Below are 18516 nucleotides of genomic sequence, written 5' to 3' on the forward strand. Positions count from 1 at the left end.
CCCAGACCTACTGAATCAAATCTGCATTTGATCAAGATCCTCAGGGGGTGCCTATGTATAATTTGAGAAGCACTGGTCTCAACCTGAAATGCCCTTTCTCTTACTCCTCACCAGGCTACCTTTTACTCAACATCACTTGAGCATTTACCATGTACCAGGCACTGTGCCTACAACCAAGGAGACAAAGTCGAATTAAATAGGAGACACAAACTCAAGATGATGATAATGTAGTCATGGGAGAGGCATGTAAGTAAATAGTATTTTTAAAAGTGTGAGTGCTATGAACAAAGTAGGAACAGGATGGAGGATCTCATATGCCTCACTGTCTCCAAGCAGCATCATAATACCAGGCACCAGGAAAAGGCTTAATGATATTTCTGGAAGAAAGTAAAGGAGGGAAGGTAATGCAGAGAAAGGGAGGGAGGGAGAAATGAGAGAAGGAAGGAATTACACTAAGCTATAGTTTCTAAAACGACAACTCAAACAAGACGCTTCCATCGGTGACTTCCCCACTCGAACACTTGGATACCCTGATGTCAAGGTTGCCATAGCCCCCAACCCACCAGACTATCCCCTTTTCCTCTTCTCATGTTACCCACTTGGAAAATGGTGTTTTCATTCTTTTTTTTTTTTTTTTTTGGTGTTTTCATTCTAAGTAGTTAGTCTAATAATCTTAGATTTCTCCTTGACTCTTCCTTCTCCTTTGCTCTTTTGATAAAGCCATTCTAAAATCTTGTTATTCTGTTCATTCATGTGTGAGTTACTCAGTATCCAGTGTGTGCTCTGCGTAGGAGTTCAGGGGTGAAAAAGATCATTTCTGGCTGAAGTGCTCACAGTTTCTATGAGTCAGAGGGTCACAGTGTGTGGGCAGGCAGAGATCTGAATCTCGGCCCAGCCACTTACTAGTTTGACCTGGGGGCAGTCCCTTACTCTCTTTGCACCACCAGCCATAGAGGAGGATCGCACCAACTCAGACTCATCTAAGGACTCAGTGAGACATACACGGTTGCCGCCATCATTATCATCGTCATGGAGCAGGGTGGGCTTTGAACACGCAGTCAAGGACTGAGCTTAAAGAAAGATAGGGATTTGGAAAGGATGAAGCCCTGTTGAGAGAATGGCAAGTCATCTGCTCAGGCTGAGGCCTAGGGTATTTTGGAAGCAGAGACTAAGAAGTCTCAAAATGCTGCTTGGGGTGACATCATGGAGCACTTCAACACCAACCCATGAGACCCCTGGTGAATCTGCAACAAGAAGACACTGGAAGTTTCTACAATAGGGAGAATCATGATTAAAATTTGCTTTTCCCTTGATGTGTTGGATGCTAGTAGCAAAGCTGGAGAGGGAAGAGCCTTCAGCCAGAAGTGGGGTAGTCAGGAGGAGACACTGGCTTGCAGGGAGAGAGGTGCCAATTCACTGAGATAAAGAAGATGGCAGTACTTCTGAATGGAAACTACTAGATGGATGAATGCGCTCTCCTTGAATTGAGGAAATGTTTGGGCTGGAGGGACCAACATGGAAGACGTCCATGGAAAATAATAGTTAAAACCAGCAGCATGGGTAAATGCCCTGAGTGAGTTCATGTAGAGGAGGAGAAACCTTTGGGGAGACAGGGACGCAAGAGGTGTCTGAGAGGCTAGGAGGAGAGTTGTGAGATCAAAAAAAGAGAAGGGAAGTAAACCCTACAGATAAGGACCGAGAAAAAGACTTTGAATATGGCAGACACAGGCTTCAGTGACCTCCAACATGATGGCTGAGGAACTAGGGCATCCTTCTTCACAGTCTTTGTAGCCTAAGGTAATGTGATACTGTTGGGAAAGGCTTGATAGATATTGGCTACGTGAAGCAGCTGTCGCATCTCGGGCTGAGTGCCTTCTGCAAAGAGTCCATGGCTACGGTCCACCTCGTGTCAAGCTTAGCCTGCTCTGGAAGAGAAATTGGTTACTCTGACTTGAAATGGTGGAAGCTGGAGCTCACACCCAAAAAGCAGAGTTGTTTCTTTAACTCTGAACTCTTGCACCTGGAGGATTCATTTACCCTCTTGCCTGTCTTCAGGACATCTAAGCTAGGTGGAAATTAATCCCCATTTTTTACAGCTCCAGAGGCAACAACTTGTGGTTGTCTGTTCTACAGTTTCTGAAAACTCTGGCCAAGGTCAACTCGAAAATAGGCCCTGGTAACCCAGAGTTTCTAAAAAGCACGCTTGACAAATTAAGTAATGAGTCAACCAGTAGGAAAAATAAAGTCAGAGATCGCCCCACTTCTGGAAATTCTGAGCATGGGGTCATCGGAGGCTGAGGGAGTGGACTGTAGAGGAGGTGCAGAGGCCAGCATCCCGGAGAGTGTGCTCTGGGGCTCTAACTTGGGGGAACTGAGGGTCTCTGTCATGTACAAGACCATCAAAAGCATGACATACAAAGAAGCATTTGTGCTGTGCCCCGAGAGTAAACTCGAATGAGCTTATTCACAAGGAATGATTGTCATCAACGTCTTGTCAGTGAAGTCTTTCCCTTTCTTGGTGCCTAGAATGGATAACCCATGAACTGGTGTATAGTGCTCAGAGACAAAGGGTATCGCTTTCCACTGAGAAGGTGGATGGTGAGGAAAGTGGAAAGACAAAGAAGTACCACGCAGGAAGAATTAGGACAGAAATATATGCTCACTGGAGGGAAGATGACAGAGCTCAGAGTTAAGTTATGGTAGATAATATTTTATCGTATTAAAAAATAATTTTAATCATTCTAACATTTGTTGAGCAGCTCCTAGGTGGCAGGCCCTAGGCTGGGCAAGGACATGGCGGATCTCCTTCAGTGAAGCTGGTCACTCTGGAGGTGTGACCAGCTTCACTGAAGGAGATCCGCCTGAGCATTCGACTGTGAAATGGCACAAAAGGGGCTAAGAGAGGCAGGTAAATGATGCTCATGGGGCAGGGACTCTCACTATACCAGGAAAGAAAGAGGAACTTGGGAGAAAGAAAGAGGAATTCTTCCTTGGGAGAGGAATTTGGGAAAGAAAGAGGAACAGCGTAGAGACCTCGCAGCACTTTGAGGACTTGCATTCATGCTCCGTGGAGTAGTCCATTGGCCTTTGCAGACTGAATACTCGTGGATGAACAGTCTCCACTGAGTGGTCTGAAAGGTCCCCATCATGAGGTAATTGTTGAGACACAATTTGAATGGCCTGCCAGGGTGGTGGAGTGCACTTGCAGCCACTTAGCTAGTGAATGGACCACACCCAATGCTTCGCATTCATGTCACCGCACGGCTTAGCTCTTCTCTTCTCCTTGACATCTGTGTAGTAATTCTCCTACTGTGGCTAACATTTCTTTTTTCTTTGCAGAGCCAGGGAAATGTGGAGTTAATAAGGTCCAGATGTAATGAAGTAAGAGTTTATTTTAATGGCAAAATTTATTTAAGTCGCTTTAGAAATCACCTTGGTCCCATATTTATAGAACCATTAAGAGTCTAAGAGGATCCCTTACATTTTTCACACTTTACTGCTTTTGATAGTGGAAATGATATGTCATGGTGACATTCATGATTTTGGAGACTCATGAAGGTCATGGATGAACCCTTTGAGAATGTCAAGGGTCCAGGTCTATGAATAATGAGTTATATTTTACTAGCACTTGACTGGCTATAACAAGGCCTTGTTTTAAGTTTGGAAAGAAGGTATATTCTCCTCTATATGCTTTCCTATAACTTGGAGAAGGCTGCTGTTGCTCTGCCCTGTTTATGGAGGCTCAGCATGTGCTACCAGAAGATGAAGGATGCTACCTGTCCACAACACTACAGCCTGACGAGTCATTCAAACCAACAATGATTAACTTAATTCCCCCAATTGAGTGCTTTTCTCTTAGTCTATTTCCTGGGGCCTCAAACCACTGAAACTCAAACTCTGGCCCCCTCCCCAAAATACCCTCCATGCACCTCCAACTTAGCATACCAACACACCACCTCAATCTGCTTCCAATTCAGTCTCGTTTTGACTATTAGAATCAAATGTATTTATTTGAAGCCAGGAAATTCAGAGTTGGCCAGACTCTTTCCCCAACATCTAATCAGTTACCAAGTAAATAGATTTTTACCTCTTAAAAGACTCTCAAATGCAGCCAGGCCTCTCCAGCCCCATGGCACCACCCCAGCTCGAGGCGCATTGTGACGGTCATCACAATATCCTGACCCCCTGCCTCTAAACTGTCCTTGCTCTGTCCTCCAAAACGATACCAGGTAATTTTTCTCAAAATGCAAATCTTGCACTCTCCGGCTTCCCCTGAAGATCAAGACAGGTTCTGTCAATAACTGGTTCCTGGCCAGTGATTCAGATGCCCACGGTCTGTACAGACCACTGAGAAACACCTTGACCGTGAGCTGTTTATCAACCTGAACACGCCACGGTCTTTCATACCTCCACGCATTTTGCATTTGCCAGACTCTTGTCTTACACTGCCCGAACACTCTCCTTTCCCTGGAGAGCCTCTTTCAGTACCTTCAGCATCCAATTCAAACGTCAGTACTCCGAGAGAGCCACGTACGTGTGTGTCTCTCAGTGGCTGCCTATCTGGCCTCCCCCAGTCCTGGATACACACCGCTATCGAAGTATGTGTCACAGTTTACACTAACAACTTGTGAACAGGTTTGTCTTCAGTGATCCGTGACTCCTGCTCATCTCTGAATCCTAGTACGTCGTAGCACAATGCTTGGCTCCTGCCAGGAAGTCCGTGAGTGAGTGTTTCCTGAATAAAAGGACCAGTGACGGAGATCTGTAGCTCTGTGGTAAAATGACAGAAGCATATCATCAAAGGGCAAAAACTGCTTTTTGGTTAACTATAAAGTGAATCAAGGTGCCAGAGAAGTTAAAACAAGGATGAAGAATGCTTTTATCTCAACCGATTTTTAAATTACTCATCACATCTGTCCTGGCTGAAGACTAGCTGTAGTCAGCCTCCTGCAGCCTGTTAGTTGGAGTGTTTCTCACTTGGGCACCGGATCCTGCAAATGTTCAATGATCACAGAAGAAATACTTAAAGAAAACCTATTGGCTTTTAAATGTAAAAAGATGCCCCGTAAAGGGCCTTTGTTAAAAAACCTTTCTGTTTGGTACATTAGACGGCAATATCAGACACATGACTTGGGTCATACTGTACACAACATCCAGTATCTATGGTGGCAGTTTCTGCAGGAGTGACAGTGAGGCTGTTCTTTCTTTACTCCTTCATTCATTCACAGACAACAGGCTGGTCAGCCCCGACACCCTGTGCTCTGGAGAAGCAAAGACCAGACTGGGCCCCGGAGATCCCAGGCTTCCTAAGAGGAAGGTGGCTTACTACAAACCGGTGTCCCGGGCTTGCATCATTAAGCGGTTACCGTTTTGCTGTTTTGTTTTGTTTTTTTGTTTTTGTTTTTTGCAGTATTGTCATTCTAGTAATCTAGTCTTTTTTAAAAAAATTTTTATTGGAGTTCAGTTAAGCGGTTACTTTTTATTTTTTTTTTTTATAAATTTATTCTTTATTGGTGTTCAATTTGCCAACATAGAGAATAACACCCAGTGCTCATCCCGTCAAGGGCCCACCTCAGTCCAGCCTGGTTCCACTGAATTTTCTCCAGTTCCCCTGATACTTAGCAGGTCACAGGTTACCTTGGGTGACATGGGGGGGGGGCTAGCATTCTAATGCAGCTAGCCGGTCATGCACAGCCCTCCTGCAGGACGCAGCTCCATGTTGGGGGGGGGGGGGGTAAGCCCACCTCGGCTCTGACTCCCCGGTGTGTGGGATTCTGCTGAAAGAGCATTTTCTAAGAAGGAGAGGATCTGGATGAAGGTAGGCGAGGAGTAAAAGCTGAGCTGGGGGGGCCACAACCAAAACTCCTGGCATTTCGGTGACGTGGGGCGGGGTGGGGTGGGGGTGTTCTCTGGGCACCCTCCCTACGTAGGGGTAGGGCGCTTGCAGGAAAAGCTCCCACAGCAGATCCGGCGCATTCCGAGCCACCGCTGGAGGCTTCCTCAAGACAGGGTAGCAGGGGAGCCTAACTCTAACCCCACAAGCCACGTGACTAGCGCCCGGCCTGCCCGAGACGCGGCCGCCCTCCCCGACCCCGCGCAGCCCCGCCCCGCGCCGCGCCTCCCCACGTGCAGGGCCGCACCCCGGCGCCCGCGGCCCTTTAAACACCCCCACCCTTGCACCGCCCCCCCCCCCCGCCGCCCGGACGGCAGCCGGAGAGGGACAAAACTCCTGGCGTTCGGCCAGCGCCCTCCGCGGACCGCGTTCCGGGCCGCCCGGCCCGCGGGGCCCTCCTCCCGCGGCCGCGGCCCCCTGGCACCCCCACCGGCCCGCGGCGGCCGGGCCCGGGAGTGCGGGGCGGGGCCGGCGGCCGCGCGGGTCTCCGCCGCCGCCTCCGCCTGCCGCTCGGGCCGCCCGCTCGCCCGCCGCTGGGTGCGCTGCACGCGGGGGGCAGCCGCGGTGCAGAGGTTCATGCAGCGGCGGCGGCGGCGGCGGCTGCTGCTGCTGCTGCTGCTGCCGCCGCGGAGGCAGACCGACCGGGCGCCGTCGCCGCCGCCGCCGCCGCCGCCCTCCCCCGGCTCCATGCCGCCGCCGCCTCCTCCCCGGCGAGGGGCGGGGGGCTCCGGCCCCGGGTGGGCTCCGCTCCGCGCAGCGCCGCTGCCCGCTCTGCCCTCGGCGGGGGCGCCCGCCGCCTCCTAGGAGCGCACGCTCGGCGCGCCCTGCCCGAGAGAGGGGGCGGGCGTGGGCGGGCGGCGGGCGGCGGGGACCCCGCGCGGCGGCCGGAGGAGGGGGCTTCCCCGGAGGATGCCCGGCGGCGGCGGCGGCGGCGGCGGCGGCGGCGGCGGCGCCCGGCTCCCAGGCGCGAGCTGAGCCGGCCCGGGAGCGGCGTGACGGGCGCCCCCGGCCGCCCGCGCGGGCCCCCGCGCTGCCCCACGCCGCGCCGCGCCGGCGCCGGGCGGCAGGATGGGCTGTATCCAAAGCATCACCTGCAAGGCGCGGATCCGGCGCGAGAACATCGTGGTGTACGATGTGTGCGCCACCATCGACCAGTGCCCCACGCGCATCGAGGAGACCTCGCCCATCGTCCTGCGCTACAAGACCCCCTACTTCAAAGCCTCGGCCCGCGTGGTCATGCCCCCCATCCCCCGCCACGAGACCTGGGTGGTGGGCTGGATCCAGGCGTGCAACCAGATGGAGTTCTTCAACACCTACAGCGACCTGGGCATGTAAGCGACCGGCGGCGCGGAGCCGGAGCGGGGTCCCCGGCCCTGGCCCCGCGTCTCCTCCCCACCGCGACCCTCCTCCTCCCCGGCTCCTTCCTAGCGCTCGCCCCATCCTCTTTCTAAACCTTCCTCCCGCCTCCTCTTCCACTTCCCTCCTCCCTGCGCTTTTGTTTCAGTGACAGGGCGGGTGTAGGGAGGCTCCTCGCGAAGGCATCTTCTCGTGGTTTGCTCCCGACTCCCCGTGAACGCGAGGAGGACGGTGCGCGGCGGCGAGAGCGCGGCGGGGAGGGCTCGAGACACGGGCGTGGGGGCGGCTGGCGAGCGCCCTGCGAGGTTTCGGGGCGCCGTCTGGGCTTGATGGGGCTGCCGGGGGCGAGTGCGGGGTGACTGCGGAGGGAGGAGCGCAGCGGAGTGCCGGGGGCGCACGGGCTGGTGCCGTGCGTCCTTTGGAGAAGCCCGGGAGGGCTCGCGGGAGACGGCCCCGGGCATCCGGGCGGGACTTGCTGGTTCTGTCCGGGTCCCCAGGCCGGGGAGCCTGCAGGCGCTTCCTTTCGGAGCCGCGCACCCGGCGGAGCAGCTCCCTGGCCCGGCGCCCTCTGGCCGAGCGCGCGGCGGTGGGGAGCGCGAAGGCACCTTGTGCGCGCGCGGCCTGGGGGCTGGCGCCGCGCGGGGTTTTCCTTGTGCTCCGGGGAAGTACGGGTCTCCTGGCTGTCCGGGGTCCTCACTCGCTCCAGAACTTTACGAGCTGCGGCGCTGGGAGGGATTCCCCGGCGCGCCCCCCCGGCGAGTCCAGGCGGCGAGCTGGGAGCTCTCCAACTTCTTTCAGCAGCGCCGCTCGGTGCGCGCGGGGCTGGGCGGCTGCGGGGAGACCCGGCATCTCGGCGACCCGGAGCCCGCAGCCTGTCCCTTCCAGGACTTTTTAGTTACTCACTTTTTTTTTTTCTTTTTTAAACTCCCTGCCACCCTCCTTGCAGAAGCCCACTCTCAGCAGTCGGCGACTACAGTGGCTAAAAGGTTTGGGGGGGGGGGGCGCTGCGTTCTCCCTGGGTTAGCGTTGATCTAGAGCACCCTAATTAGCCCACAGCCTATAGAGGAAACCCATTTCTGGAAATCCGGCCTCATTTCATTTATTAACGGAAGACTCTAGAGCTCCCAAGGTTCATCCGTTGAATATATGGGGCAAGGGAGTTTCTCTTTCGAAAGGCCAAAGTATCTTTTTAATGGCAGTTTTGCACGCTTTTTATTGCACTCTGTGAGCATGTAAGTTAACACTAGTCAGTCATAGGTGCTAAACGAAATCTTGACAGGTTGTTTTGTCCTTGTCCCCCCCCCCCCACTTCCCCCTAAAGGAGTTGGAACTTTCCTCTTCAAGCATAAAAAAAGCTCAGTGCAGGAGAAAGCTCTTTCCCAGTGAAGATGTGTGAGAGCCTAGTTGCTTCCTATGTGACTGTTTGCTGTGTTATCTTTCTGGAAGACAGCTGATTGTAAGAAATGGGGGACATGTTATTTTGGGTGAATCATGCCGTTTAAAAAACAGACACACCCTCCAAAGGATGATTACATCTGCACACATGGGACTCTCAAAACTGTCTTTTACAAACCCATTATTTCCCATGAAGTCCGGAGAAAGCCCCAGACCAGGCAAAAGCCTTCCCTTTTGTCTCCCTGCCCTGGCCCTGGTGGCCGCTTGCACCTCGCCTGGGTGGGCCAGGGTGGGGACCCTGCAGAGGATGCGGGGAGGGACCTAGCAGAAACAGCCAGGCCTCAATGTTGCTTCGTGTCCCTTGTGAATCAGTAAGTCAAAAACAAATACATAGATCATTTCTTTCCGTAAAAGAAAATTTATTCTACCTCAGTTAAAAGCCAAGCTGAGAATCAAACAGACACAGTAGTTGAACTTCCTTAAATCTGTGGGTGAGTGTGTCCACAGCGGAACCAACTTTAATGGGCATGAACTGGTGTTGGATCTGAGGGGCACTTGCTCTCTGACTGAATTCTTGCCTTTGGGGCTTGGAAAAGAGGTTTGCTTTTAAACTGCCACTATCTGTATTTTAAGATTCTTGGTGTTCATACTGATGCAGAGAAGCAAAATAGTGCCCAAGAAATCATGAAGCTTTTATTGTAGATCTGTGTCCAGAGTCCACCTGTCTTCATGGTTGCAACAATTTCTATGTTTAAGGATACCTTGGAACCCAAATTTGATTGAACCAATTTCCACAAAAATGTTTATGCCCTGAAAACTTAGCCAGAGCGGACTTTTTAATGGGATGTGATAGTGCATAAAAGTCATCACAGTCTGTTAGTTATTATCCACTTTAGCCAGTATTGTGAGTTGGGGGGGGGGGAACCCACTGCAAGTTGAATTTTCATCCTGCTGCAATGCTCTTGTTACATGAAGCATGAAATGATCCCTAGTATAGGTTAGAAAGCTGCCTTTTTAACATTTTAAAAGGGACTGCCAGGGGAAACCCACAATTTAAAATGGCAATAAACTTCTAGTGACAAGCTTAAAAGAAAACATGAGCTTTTGTGGTTTAAAGTTTCAACATTTCCAAGAAGGAGTAGGTTTCTGAAGGAGCATTTGAAATAGTTGGTGACCATGATGGCCAGAGCTTAATTTGAACTTGAACTCAAGTGACCTGGAACATCTTCATATGATTGCATAGAACCCAGGCTGGCGAATACTTACGTCATCTACTTATTTCTCCTTTGGCCCTGGTGTACCCCGCTGATGCAGCCGTGATGCAAGTCTTCATCTTTCAGGAATGAAGGGCCTCTGGTTTCTTTCAGTCATCCCATCAATAAACAAATATTTATCAAGCGCCTCTCTCTGATACAGGCGCCAGCAAAGAAAGCAAAGGACCCAGCAGGCAGCTTCAGTGTTCCTCAGTGTAGGGAGGAAGGACACGTGCAGAACAAGCCATTGCTCCCAAAGTGGTGTAGGAGAGATTGCTGGAGAGACTGAAGGAGGGGGGAGGGGGGCGAGGAGGAGGAACAGGGGCAGGAAGGTGGGGTTTTCTAGAGGCAGAAGGCCTGGAGCTGGATGTGAGGATTGGATAAGGTTCAGCAAGACAGCGAGGGGGACTAGTTCCAGAGGGGAAAGAACAGCAAATATAAGGAGGCAGGAAAATATAAGGTGTTATAAGAGAGCGTAGGTAGGCCTTGTGGAGCTTTCAAGTAGGAGAGCAGTGGGAGATGAGGTCCGAAAGCGGGCCAGGGTCTGTTGGGAAAGGACTAGGACAAAGAGAAGGGAAGGCTGAGATCAGGTCTCCTGAACCAGACAGTGTCGAGAGGCTCTTGATACTTTATTCATACCTCTGGGGCATGCGGGGGTGTTTCAACAGAGACGTAAACCTCTGTGATGGGACACTTCGGAGTGCTACAGCATGCCACCCGAGAGGTTTGAACAAAGAATGGGGTTCATGTGTCAAGATGAATGAGGTGAAGCTGGGGTCAGGGGTAGAATGGCAATGGCTAAAGCTCCTCTCCACGCCAGCCCACGTACATCATCTTCTGGAACTATAAGGAGATTGTGGTCAACCCAGGGCTGGGACAACCTTGGCCTGAGTGAAACTTGAGGAAGTCAGAGCTCACTCCTGCCTGTCTCTACTCCTCCTTCAGAGCGAATGGTAATGAGGATTTGACTCTACTTACCCACCTTTGTTGCCTGTTCAGTCCAGTCCACGCTGGTTTCTATCCATTCCAGAATTGTTCTGGCTCAGTTTGTGATTTCCATGTTACCAATCCAGCAGATGCTTTTGAGAGACACTTACTCTTTCAGCAGTCTTCCACAGAACCGACAGCTTCTTCCATCTTGAATCACTCCCATCTTTTAGCCTCGTGCTATTCTTCTAGCTGTTTCTCTGCCTTACCTCGGAGTACAGTTCATCAGGACGTTACTCATCTGATCCTCTCCCTGGGTAATTTTATCCATCCCAGTGGCAGTAGAGGCTCTGTGTGATGTGCGGTCACCTGCGGTAGAGGGGTGTGTGCATCTGTGCACAGTTTCCACTTGGCTGTCGCAAAGACATCTCAAGCTTACCTATATCCAAACCGGAACTCTTGATTGCCATGACAGCTCCCTCCCCAAATCTGCATCTCCGCCCTTCTTTCCCCATCTTGGTAAAAAGAACACCTCCAGCCCCCCTAGCAGCTCAGGCTGAAACATCTGTGTGTCATGCTAGGTATTTTCCCATGAGTCCAGTTCATCCTCAGACCCTGCTGGTCCCATCTCCAAGACAGCTCTGTAATCCGTCCACCAGTCTGCATCCACTCGTACCCTCCCAGGACAGGTCACCATCAACTGCCACCTGCTCCAACAGAGGATCTCTAGCCAAACCTCCCACCTTCATTTTTGCCCTCCCTCCAGTCTCTTCCCCACACGGCGGCCAAGTGATTTTAAAAACATAAATGTCATCACTTTCTTGGTTGAACTCTTTTACTGAGTCTTCCATTGTAATCAAGGGGCAATGGAAAGGCCTCTTCCCAATCTCTGAATTTCTATCCTTAAGCCATGTTAGCGAGTTTCTATTTCATAAAAACAAACAAACAAAACAGCTTCATCCCAATTCAGAACTTTTCCTTGTGCCGCTTAATCTGAAATGCTCTTCTTGCCCAGTCTTTTCTAGCACATTCCTGCTTCTTATTCAGGTCTAAACCATTAGCTCCTCAGAGGCCACCTGAATTTCACAGTTTAAATTAGGGTCCTTTTGTTCTCTTGAGCGAGACACTATTCTTTTACTTGTTACAGTTCATAAGAACATAATGGCATATTTATTTAACACCTGACCCTTCTACTAGACTATAAGCCCCATGAAAGCAGATATTATATCTATTTTATTCTCTATGAATAATGCTTAGCTCCCAACAGATATTATCCTAGCAGATACTCCATAAACATTCCGAAAGAAATTAATGAGCCATTTTTTCAGACCTCAAATCAGAGGTCATCTGCAACAAATCATGTCTCGCTTCAAAATCAGCTTTTTTTCTTTTTTTAAGATTTAGTTTTTTTATTAGAGAGAGAGAGTACACAGGGAGGGAGGGAAAGAGAGATTCCGGAGCAGACTTGGCGCTGAGCGTGGAGCCCAGTTTGGGGCTCAATTTCGACCTCATAACCGTGAGATCATGACCTAAAACCAAGAGTCAGACAGATGCTTAACCAACTGCATCACCCAGGTGCCCCTCAAAGTCAACTTTTCATTATTACACCTTGGGCTAACCAGACCAAGCCCTTGAACTCTAGACAAACCTGCTGTTGCTCAGCATACATGCAGTTTAATGCTGCTGTGCTTTTGTGTCGTTCCGTTCTGTGTTGTCCCAGCAGCTCCACTGCTCCTCAGCACCAGGCTTCCGTCTTATCACTTGCTCTGCCCCCATGCGGTGACTGCATCAGGAGCAGTGTCCAGCAAACACCGAAGCCTCACTTTCCCGTCACCTGTGACCAGGTGGCACTCAGGGCCTGCCCAAGGAGAGGTAACATAGAGACCGTGTCATAGCGTTGTTCACCTGCATCAGTGACTGCTGGCCTGAATCTCAGGACCGTGGGTGCTTTAGTACCTCACCCCTTAGGGTCATTTCCCCCAAAGCTAGCACTTCCCTTCGTGTTCATCACTGCATGCTGCCTGCATGTTCACTGGAGCTTTGAGTGTGGCCCTCATCGGTCATAGAGATGCCTCTTTTAGACATCTGATGAGCCCCCAAGCCACTTGCATCAATGCCCATCCCCCATTCCCATTACATCCCTGACATGGGGGACTCATGATCTGGAAAGAGCTAGAGCTGCTCTTCACCAGAAGTGTCTGGGACTCCCAATCTAGAGCATCAGATGGGAAACGGAATCCACTTCCCTCATGAGAGTCCTGAGTGCCCTTGAAGGGGAGCTGGCCTAACCTTTTGCCTCTAATCTTCTCCATCTTAGAGAAGTGGAACAGGGAGGATTAGCAGGTCTTATCAAGAAGCATTAAGCTCACTGGAGATAAAGCACAACTCTGGTGCTGGAGGGGGTGGGAACCAGAGGGGCATCAGGGAAAGGGTTAGGAGGGGGGTTAAACTGAAATATGGCTGGTGTAACCTGGATGCACAGGGTGGACAGGGACAGCAGGGTGTCAGTTACCTTCCACTGCGCAGCAGAGGCGAATGTCTTTGGGGCCAGGTCTGCAGATGCTTCATGTTCCAGGCTAAGGGAGAAGGGCTGGCGATTGGGTAGGGACCTGAAGACTGGTGTGGGGCACAAGATCCCAAATATCCCTTACCCTTTGATTTCTATAGCACTTGGATATTGGCTGACCCTCCTCCGTCCCTGTTGATGTGCCCATCTTCCTGAGGAGGAGACTGAGGCTCGGGGAGGTCAGAGGACTGGAGGGCACTTGCATAGCAAGTGGCAGCATAGGGACTGTCTTCTGACCCTGTACCTCGCCTGTCTGTAGGTTTCCGCAGCTTGGGCCAGCTGCAGAGGGGACCGGCTAGCACCCCATTCATATCAGCACTAGGAAACCTAGTGGTTACAGCTGCCAGGGCCTGGGGCATCACTGCTTCTTCAGTGAGGAGAGGCTTGGGGTTGGGATCACCTGGGTAGGTGATTCCATAGCTCCCTTCTGGTCCAGCCACTTGAGCCACAGATAACAGAGGTGCTGCCGTTTCTGATGTGTTAACACTAAATAGGCCCCAGGAAGTGCCCGCTATTTATAAATGACTCTCATGAGAAGAGAAATACCATGAAGTCAGTAGCAGGAGAGCATCCTGGTGAACACTCACAGCTAGGCAAGGCCCACGTGGTGCTGGGGTCCCTGGGAGGGGTTGGGGTGCACACACCAGCCGCAGAGAAACCCCCACAGAGTATTGGGCAAGCTGCCTGCTGTGCTCACCGGTCCTCCCCCATCAGTGACATACCCTGGGGTTGTTGCCATGGGTTTTAGAACGAGGGGGGTGGTGTGTCCAAGTGGCAGGAGAATTGCTGGCATCCAGGAAGGATGATAAGGAGATAGTCTGGTAGATGTACTACTGAAAGGCCGCGAGGAGAGGGGGAATGGTGACATGAAGGGTCTGTGTGCTGAGAGCTTTTCCACGGTGGCCCCCCAGGAAATCTCAGCAGCGAGGGGGGGACTCCCATGGCAGCGGGTTCAGTAGCTAGTCCGGGGCCTCAGGTGGCAAGCAGCCCGACCAGGAGTCCAGGCCTCTGGGTACCATGGACGCACTGCTCCTTCTAACCCACTGCCCCAACTCCTAGGAAGAAGGTGCTCCAAAATCACTCCGCAAAATATTGTTGTCCCTCTGTGGTTTGCTAGTCTTTTCCAAAATGGCCCAAGCTATAGTGATTTCTCTGATTTGCGAATTTCCTCACTCCTTTGGAAATGGAGACAGTCATTCTGAGGTTAGGGATGTGGATCTTTCAGAGCTCTGGCTGACGGTGGCGGAGGATGTGAGCAGTGAGAGCCGAGTCTTTGGAGGGGGGAGCAGAGAAGGCAGCCCCCAGCTCTCGGGGACCCCAAGCCAGCCAGTCTGGGCTGCAAGTTTAGCCCTTTGCTGCCTCCTCCAGGAGCTGCCTCGAGGGTCCCATGTCAGCCCTGATGGGCAGCAGGACAGTCACCAGCAGACAGTCACCCAGGCCCCTCAGTTCCTGCACTTCAGAGTCTGTTTGTCCTTCAGACTCTTCAGACAATCGCTGTTTGGACAGATGACCAGGAAGAGAAGGAAGACCCAGTTCTGGTGGCAGGAGGACCTTTGGCTCACTGGACGGACATCCCTCTGGCTCCTGGGAATTCTAGTACTATTATTCCTTTCCCAAGGCCCCCTCGGGCTACTGTGTTAGCCCTGCGGACCCTTCTCCTTCACTGGGTCCTGGGATGCTAGCCAGATGGAAACAGCTGCTCACTGTGCCAGCTGAGGATACCACCGCTGGCTCCCCAGCGCAGGGGCTCAGGTCGGAAGAACCCAGGTCTTCCTGGGTTCGAGCACCAGTCACATGACCTTTGGCAGGTATCTTAACAGTTCAGTGTCTGCTTTGCACACATGTCATTGGGCGATGAGATCTATTCTATCCTATCTCCATCACTGGGGGGTAGAGACTGTGATGGAGTTCTCCAAATTGAAATGTGCTGTCCACACGTTACTGTTATCACTATGGTTATCACTATGGGGCATGACTCTTGTCACTAGAGGATGACTCTCGATGAGCCTCAAGGAACAGAGAGGTCTTGACTGTGGCCCTGTGGCTTCTGGGCAGAAAAGCATTCTGACTCTAAAGATAGGTCCCAGAGGAATCTGCTGCTGCTCTCTGGCCCCACTCGGACCCGGAGGGGAGGCGGAGAAAGTCTGGCTTTTGCACATAGGGATCCAGGGCTACTTTGCACACATACTCGAGGGGGTGAGGGGAGTGGCTACCCCTCATCCCACCCAGAAGCCGCCCTCCCAGGCCTCCTCTGAGCTGTGGGCTCTGTGGGCAGCATCCAGGACCCCGAGTGCTTCCAGTTCCTGGACAGGACACCTGCGACTCAGCCACGTACTCAGTGGAGACCCCCACCCTGTCCCAGAGCCCTCCTGAGGTGACAGGGTCAATCGGGTGAGTTGCCTAGGACTTGGGGGCGATGCTAGAGTGTGTAAGCCATGCTGTCCTGGCTCAGGAAGGAGCTGTAGCCGTAGACTCTGCAGCCCGGGGAAGACAGACCAACACCTGAAATGATTTGCATCCAAATTATTATTAATATGTCTGCTGTCATGAATATGCTTTATTCTCTCCGTGGAAAGTGATTTTGTCTCTTTATAAGGAGACCTCACATAATTAGCCTGACGACAGTCATGAAACATCATTAGGGCAATGGTTATTCTCATTTAAGGTAGCTAAGCCGAGGCCCGAAGAGGCTAAGGAGTGTGGTCCAGGTGACCAGGTGACCCCAGCAGGCGTGGGGTGGGTCAGGCCCGGCGCCTGGGCCCTGCGGCTCCTGCCCTCTGGCCTCCCCGTGCCAAGTGCACAGTCAGCCAACCCTGGACAGGGCTGCGGACGAGAGCCGTGCCCGTTGAGCACCTCTGGGGCAGCCAGCATTTGCAGCCTCTAAAGAGAGAGCAGATAGGAACCTCTCAATGTATTCAACAGAAGCAACGAGAAATGTGCAGGCTGTCAGATTAAAGTGGAATAAATAAGTCCGTGGTGTCTGATGCCACCTCAGTGGGGGTTCTGTGACAGGCCCGCCTCAGACAGCCTCTGGCCGGTGCCCTCTCCTGGGCCTGACCTTTCCAAGCTGGCTCTGGGCCTGTGTCAGGCTGCGGCGCTCAGAGGCTGTCAGAGGTCCAGCTAATGGGAAGCAATAAACCCGCATCCTCGGTCAGCGGGCCCTGCAGCATCTTGGGGGGCAGGCGGGCTGGGGAGGTTAGGGCTTCTGGGCGACAGGACTCGGCAAGGTGGGAATGGCCAAACCAGGCCCATGAGATGTTGCTTTGCTCTGGACGTCGGGGAAGGGGACCGGGGTCAGGCACTGGGGTCTGTGGGGACCGAGAGGCTGGAAGAGGATGCAGACAGGCTGGCTCTGAGAGAGCAGGATGCCGCCCTCCTCTCCTCCCTAAGAGCCACCGGCTGAGCCTCCGATCCCAATGGCATCCTCCACACCTGAGGCTGGGGGACTCCATTCAAGACCAGATTTTTTTTTTTAAGGCCCGCAAATAATTGAGATTCTGTTTCCAACTTTCATGAATCACCTTCACATTTTTAAAGAAATTTGTGTCAGAAAACTGTCTTCGTGGCCTTTGGAGCCTGGGAGCCTGTCTGGTGCTGGGCCCCACGTGCGCTTTAGGGAAGGAGCAGGTATTTGCCTGCCGTCTGTCTCCCCATGAGGCCGCCGTTTGTCAAGCACACATCTTGTGCTAACTGCACCATGTGCACATCTGTGAAGTAGGACCGTTACTTTCCCCACATTTGAGAAGAAACTGAGGCCCTGGAGAGGTGGAGTAACTTCCCTGTCATTACCCAGCTAATCAGTGATACTCAGGATTAGAAACCAGATTTCCAGAGACTCTGACATGATGCTACCTCATGAAGGGGTGAGCGAATGAATGCACCAATGAATGGATAGGGGAGTGTTCGGGATATTGCCTGAGTGCTTGCTTTTGTCCTCACTGAGCAAACCTGGAGAACAAAGGGTTTAATCAGATTGGAAATAGCCAGCCTCCTCGCCTTTCAGCTGGTTTGCTCAGCTGGTCAGGACATGACGTTAATGAGACCAGGGTCTTGGGGTCAGACCCAAGGGACCCTCCTAGCACCTGAGTTAGCATTTGTTACCCTTGGAGCTACCTGGCAAGTGACCACTACCAGCTACCAGTCATAGCAGAGTCTAGACTAAAGAGAAACACCCAGAAAAGTGCAGCTGAATCATCCATAAGTCTCAGGGTGTTAGTACAATGTGGGCCCCCCTCCTTGCTGCTCATCTTACAGACGGCAACACCAAAGCCCCAAGAAGGGCCGTGACACAGCCAGTGAGTGGTACAACCAGGCCACAGACCCAAGTCCTTCTGACTCCGGGCACCTCTAGCCTGGGAAGGAGGCATTGGGTCACCACCGCCCATCTTTTCATCCCTGCCTCCACCGCCCTATTCCCACCTCGCAGAGGGTCCCCCATTTCTGGGCAGGGATGGCCACCTGCCCAAGAGAGGAAGCAGCAGAGAGTACAGGTAGAGCCCGGCCCTCTGCAGCCTGGGGGAGGAGCTCACATCAGCCCAGGGGACGTCTACACAGTTGCCAGGAGCAGAGAGACCAGCCTCCTCCCGGTGTCCATAGACAGTGATGAGCAAGCAAGAAAGGAGAGGGTCTCCCCAGAGATGCCCATCACAGATGGCAGGAAATGGGAGGGCTTGGCAGCCTGAGGGAGGAGGGATGTGTGGGGAACCTGAGACTCTGCCTGGATGCCAGCAACTCAGAATCCCTTCCCCCCACCTCCCAGCCCCCTCGCACCCGGGGACTGATGCCGTACACGGGCTCCCTGGCCCGCTGCCCACACACAGGCAAGGTAGCTACATGGCCCCTGGCGGCTCCAGAAGAAACAAGATCCAAGTGGTGTCAAAGGTGACAGATTGTGAGGGGCTGGGGGCCCTCCCCTGACAGCAGGGCTCAGCTGGGAGGCCCCTATGGAGCAGAACAGATGGGGGAAGTCTGAGAGGGAGATCCTAGCAGCCTGGAGACTCTGTTTCTGTTGTGGCTTTTGGTTGGGTTTCTCCACTTTTTTTTCCCTTTATTATTTTGTTGTCGTTGTTAACTTGAGGCATCATGACCTACGTGTGCTGTCTGCTTACTCTGAAGAAGGGAAGGAT

The 18516-nt window shown here is 52.6% G+C and overlaps 1 protein-coding gene and 1 long non-coding RNA gene across 2 annotated transcripts in view; one reads left to right on the plus strand and one right to left on the minus strand.

Moving 5' to 3' along the window:
* The first annotated feature begins 6909 nt into the window (after window positions 1–6909).
* The window catches only part of FAM78B (family with sequence similarity 78 member B), a 76078-nt gene continuing 64471 nt past the window's right edge, over window positions 6910–18516 (plus strand). The window contains exon 1 of the mRNA XM_025420927.3: window positions 6910–7224. Coding sequence (XP_025276712.1) covers window positions 6962–7224 — 263 coding nt within the window. The 5' untranslated portion in view covers window positions 6910–6961. The remainder of the gene's footprint in view (window positions 7225–18516) is intronic.
* LOC112643091 (uncharacterized) lies at window positions 9078–17720 on the minus strand. Its single transcript, XR_003125612.3, has 3 exons — window positions 13337–17720; window positions 12473–12682; window positions 9078–12353 (listed from the first exon to the last, which is right to left on the minus strand). It is a non-coding gene; the product is annotated as an uncharacterized LOC112643091 (long non-coding RNA).

The sequence above is a fragment of the Canis lupus genome, chromosome 38 (assembly GCF_003254725.2).
Source record: "Canis lupus dingo isolate Sandy chromosome 38, ASM325472v2, whole genome shotgun sequence".
Classification (NCBI taxonomy): Eukaryota; Metazoa; Chordata; class Mammalia; order Carnivora; family Canidae; genus Canis; species Canis lupus.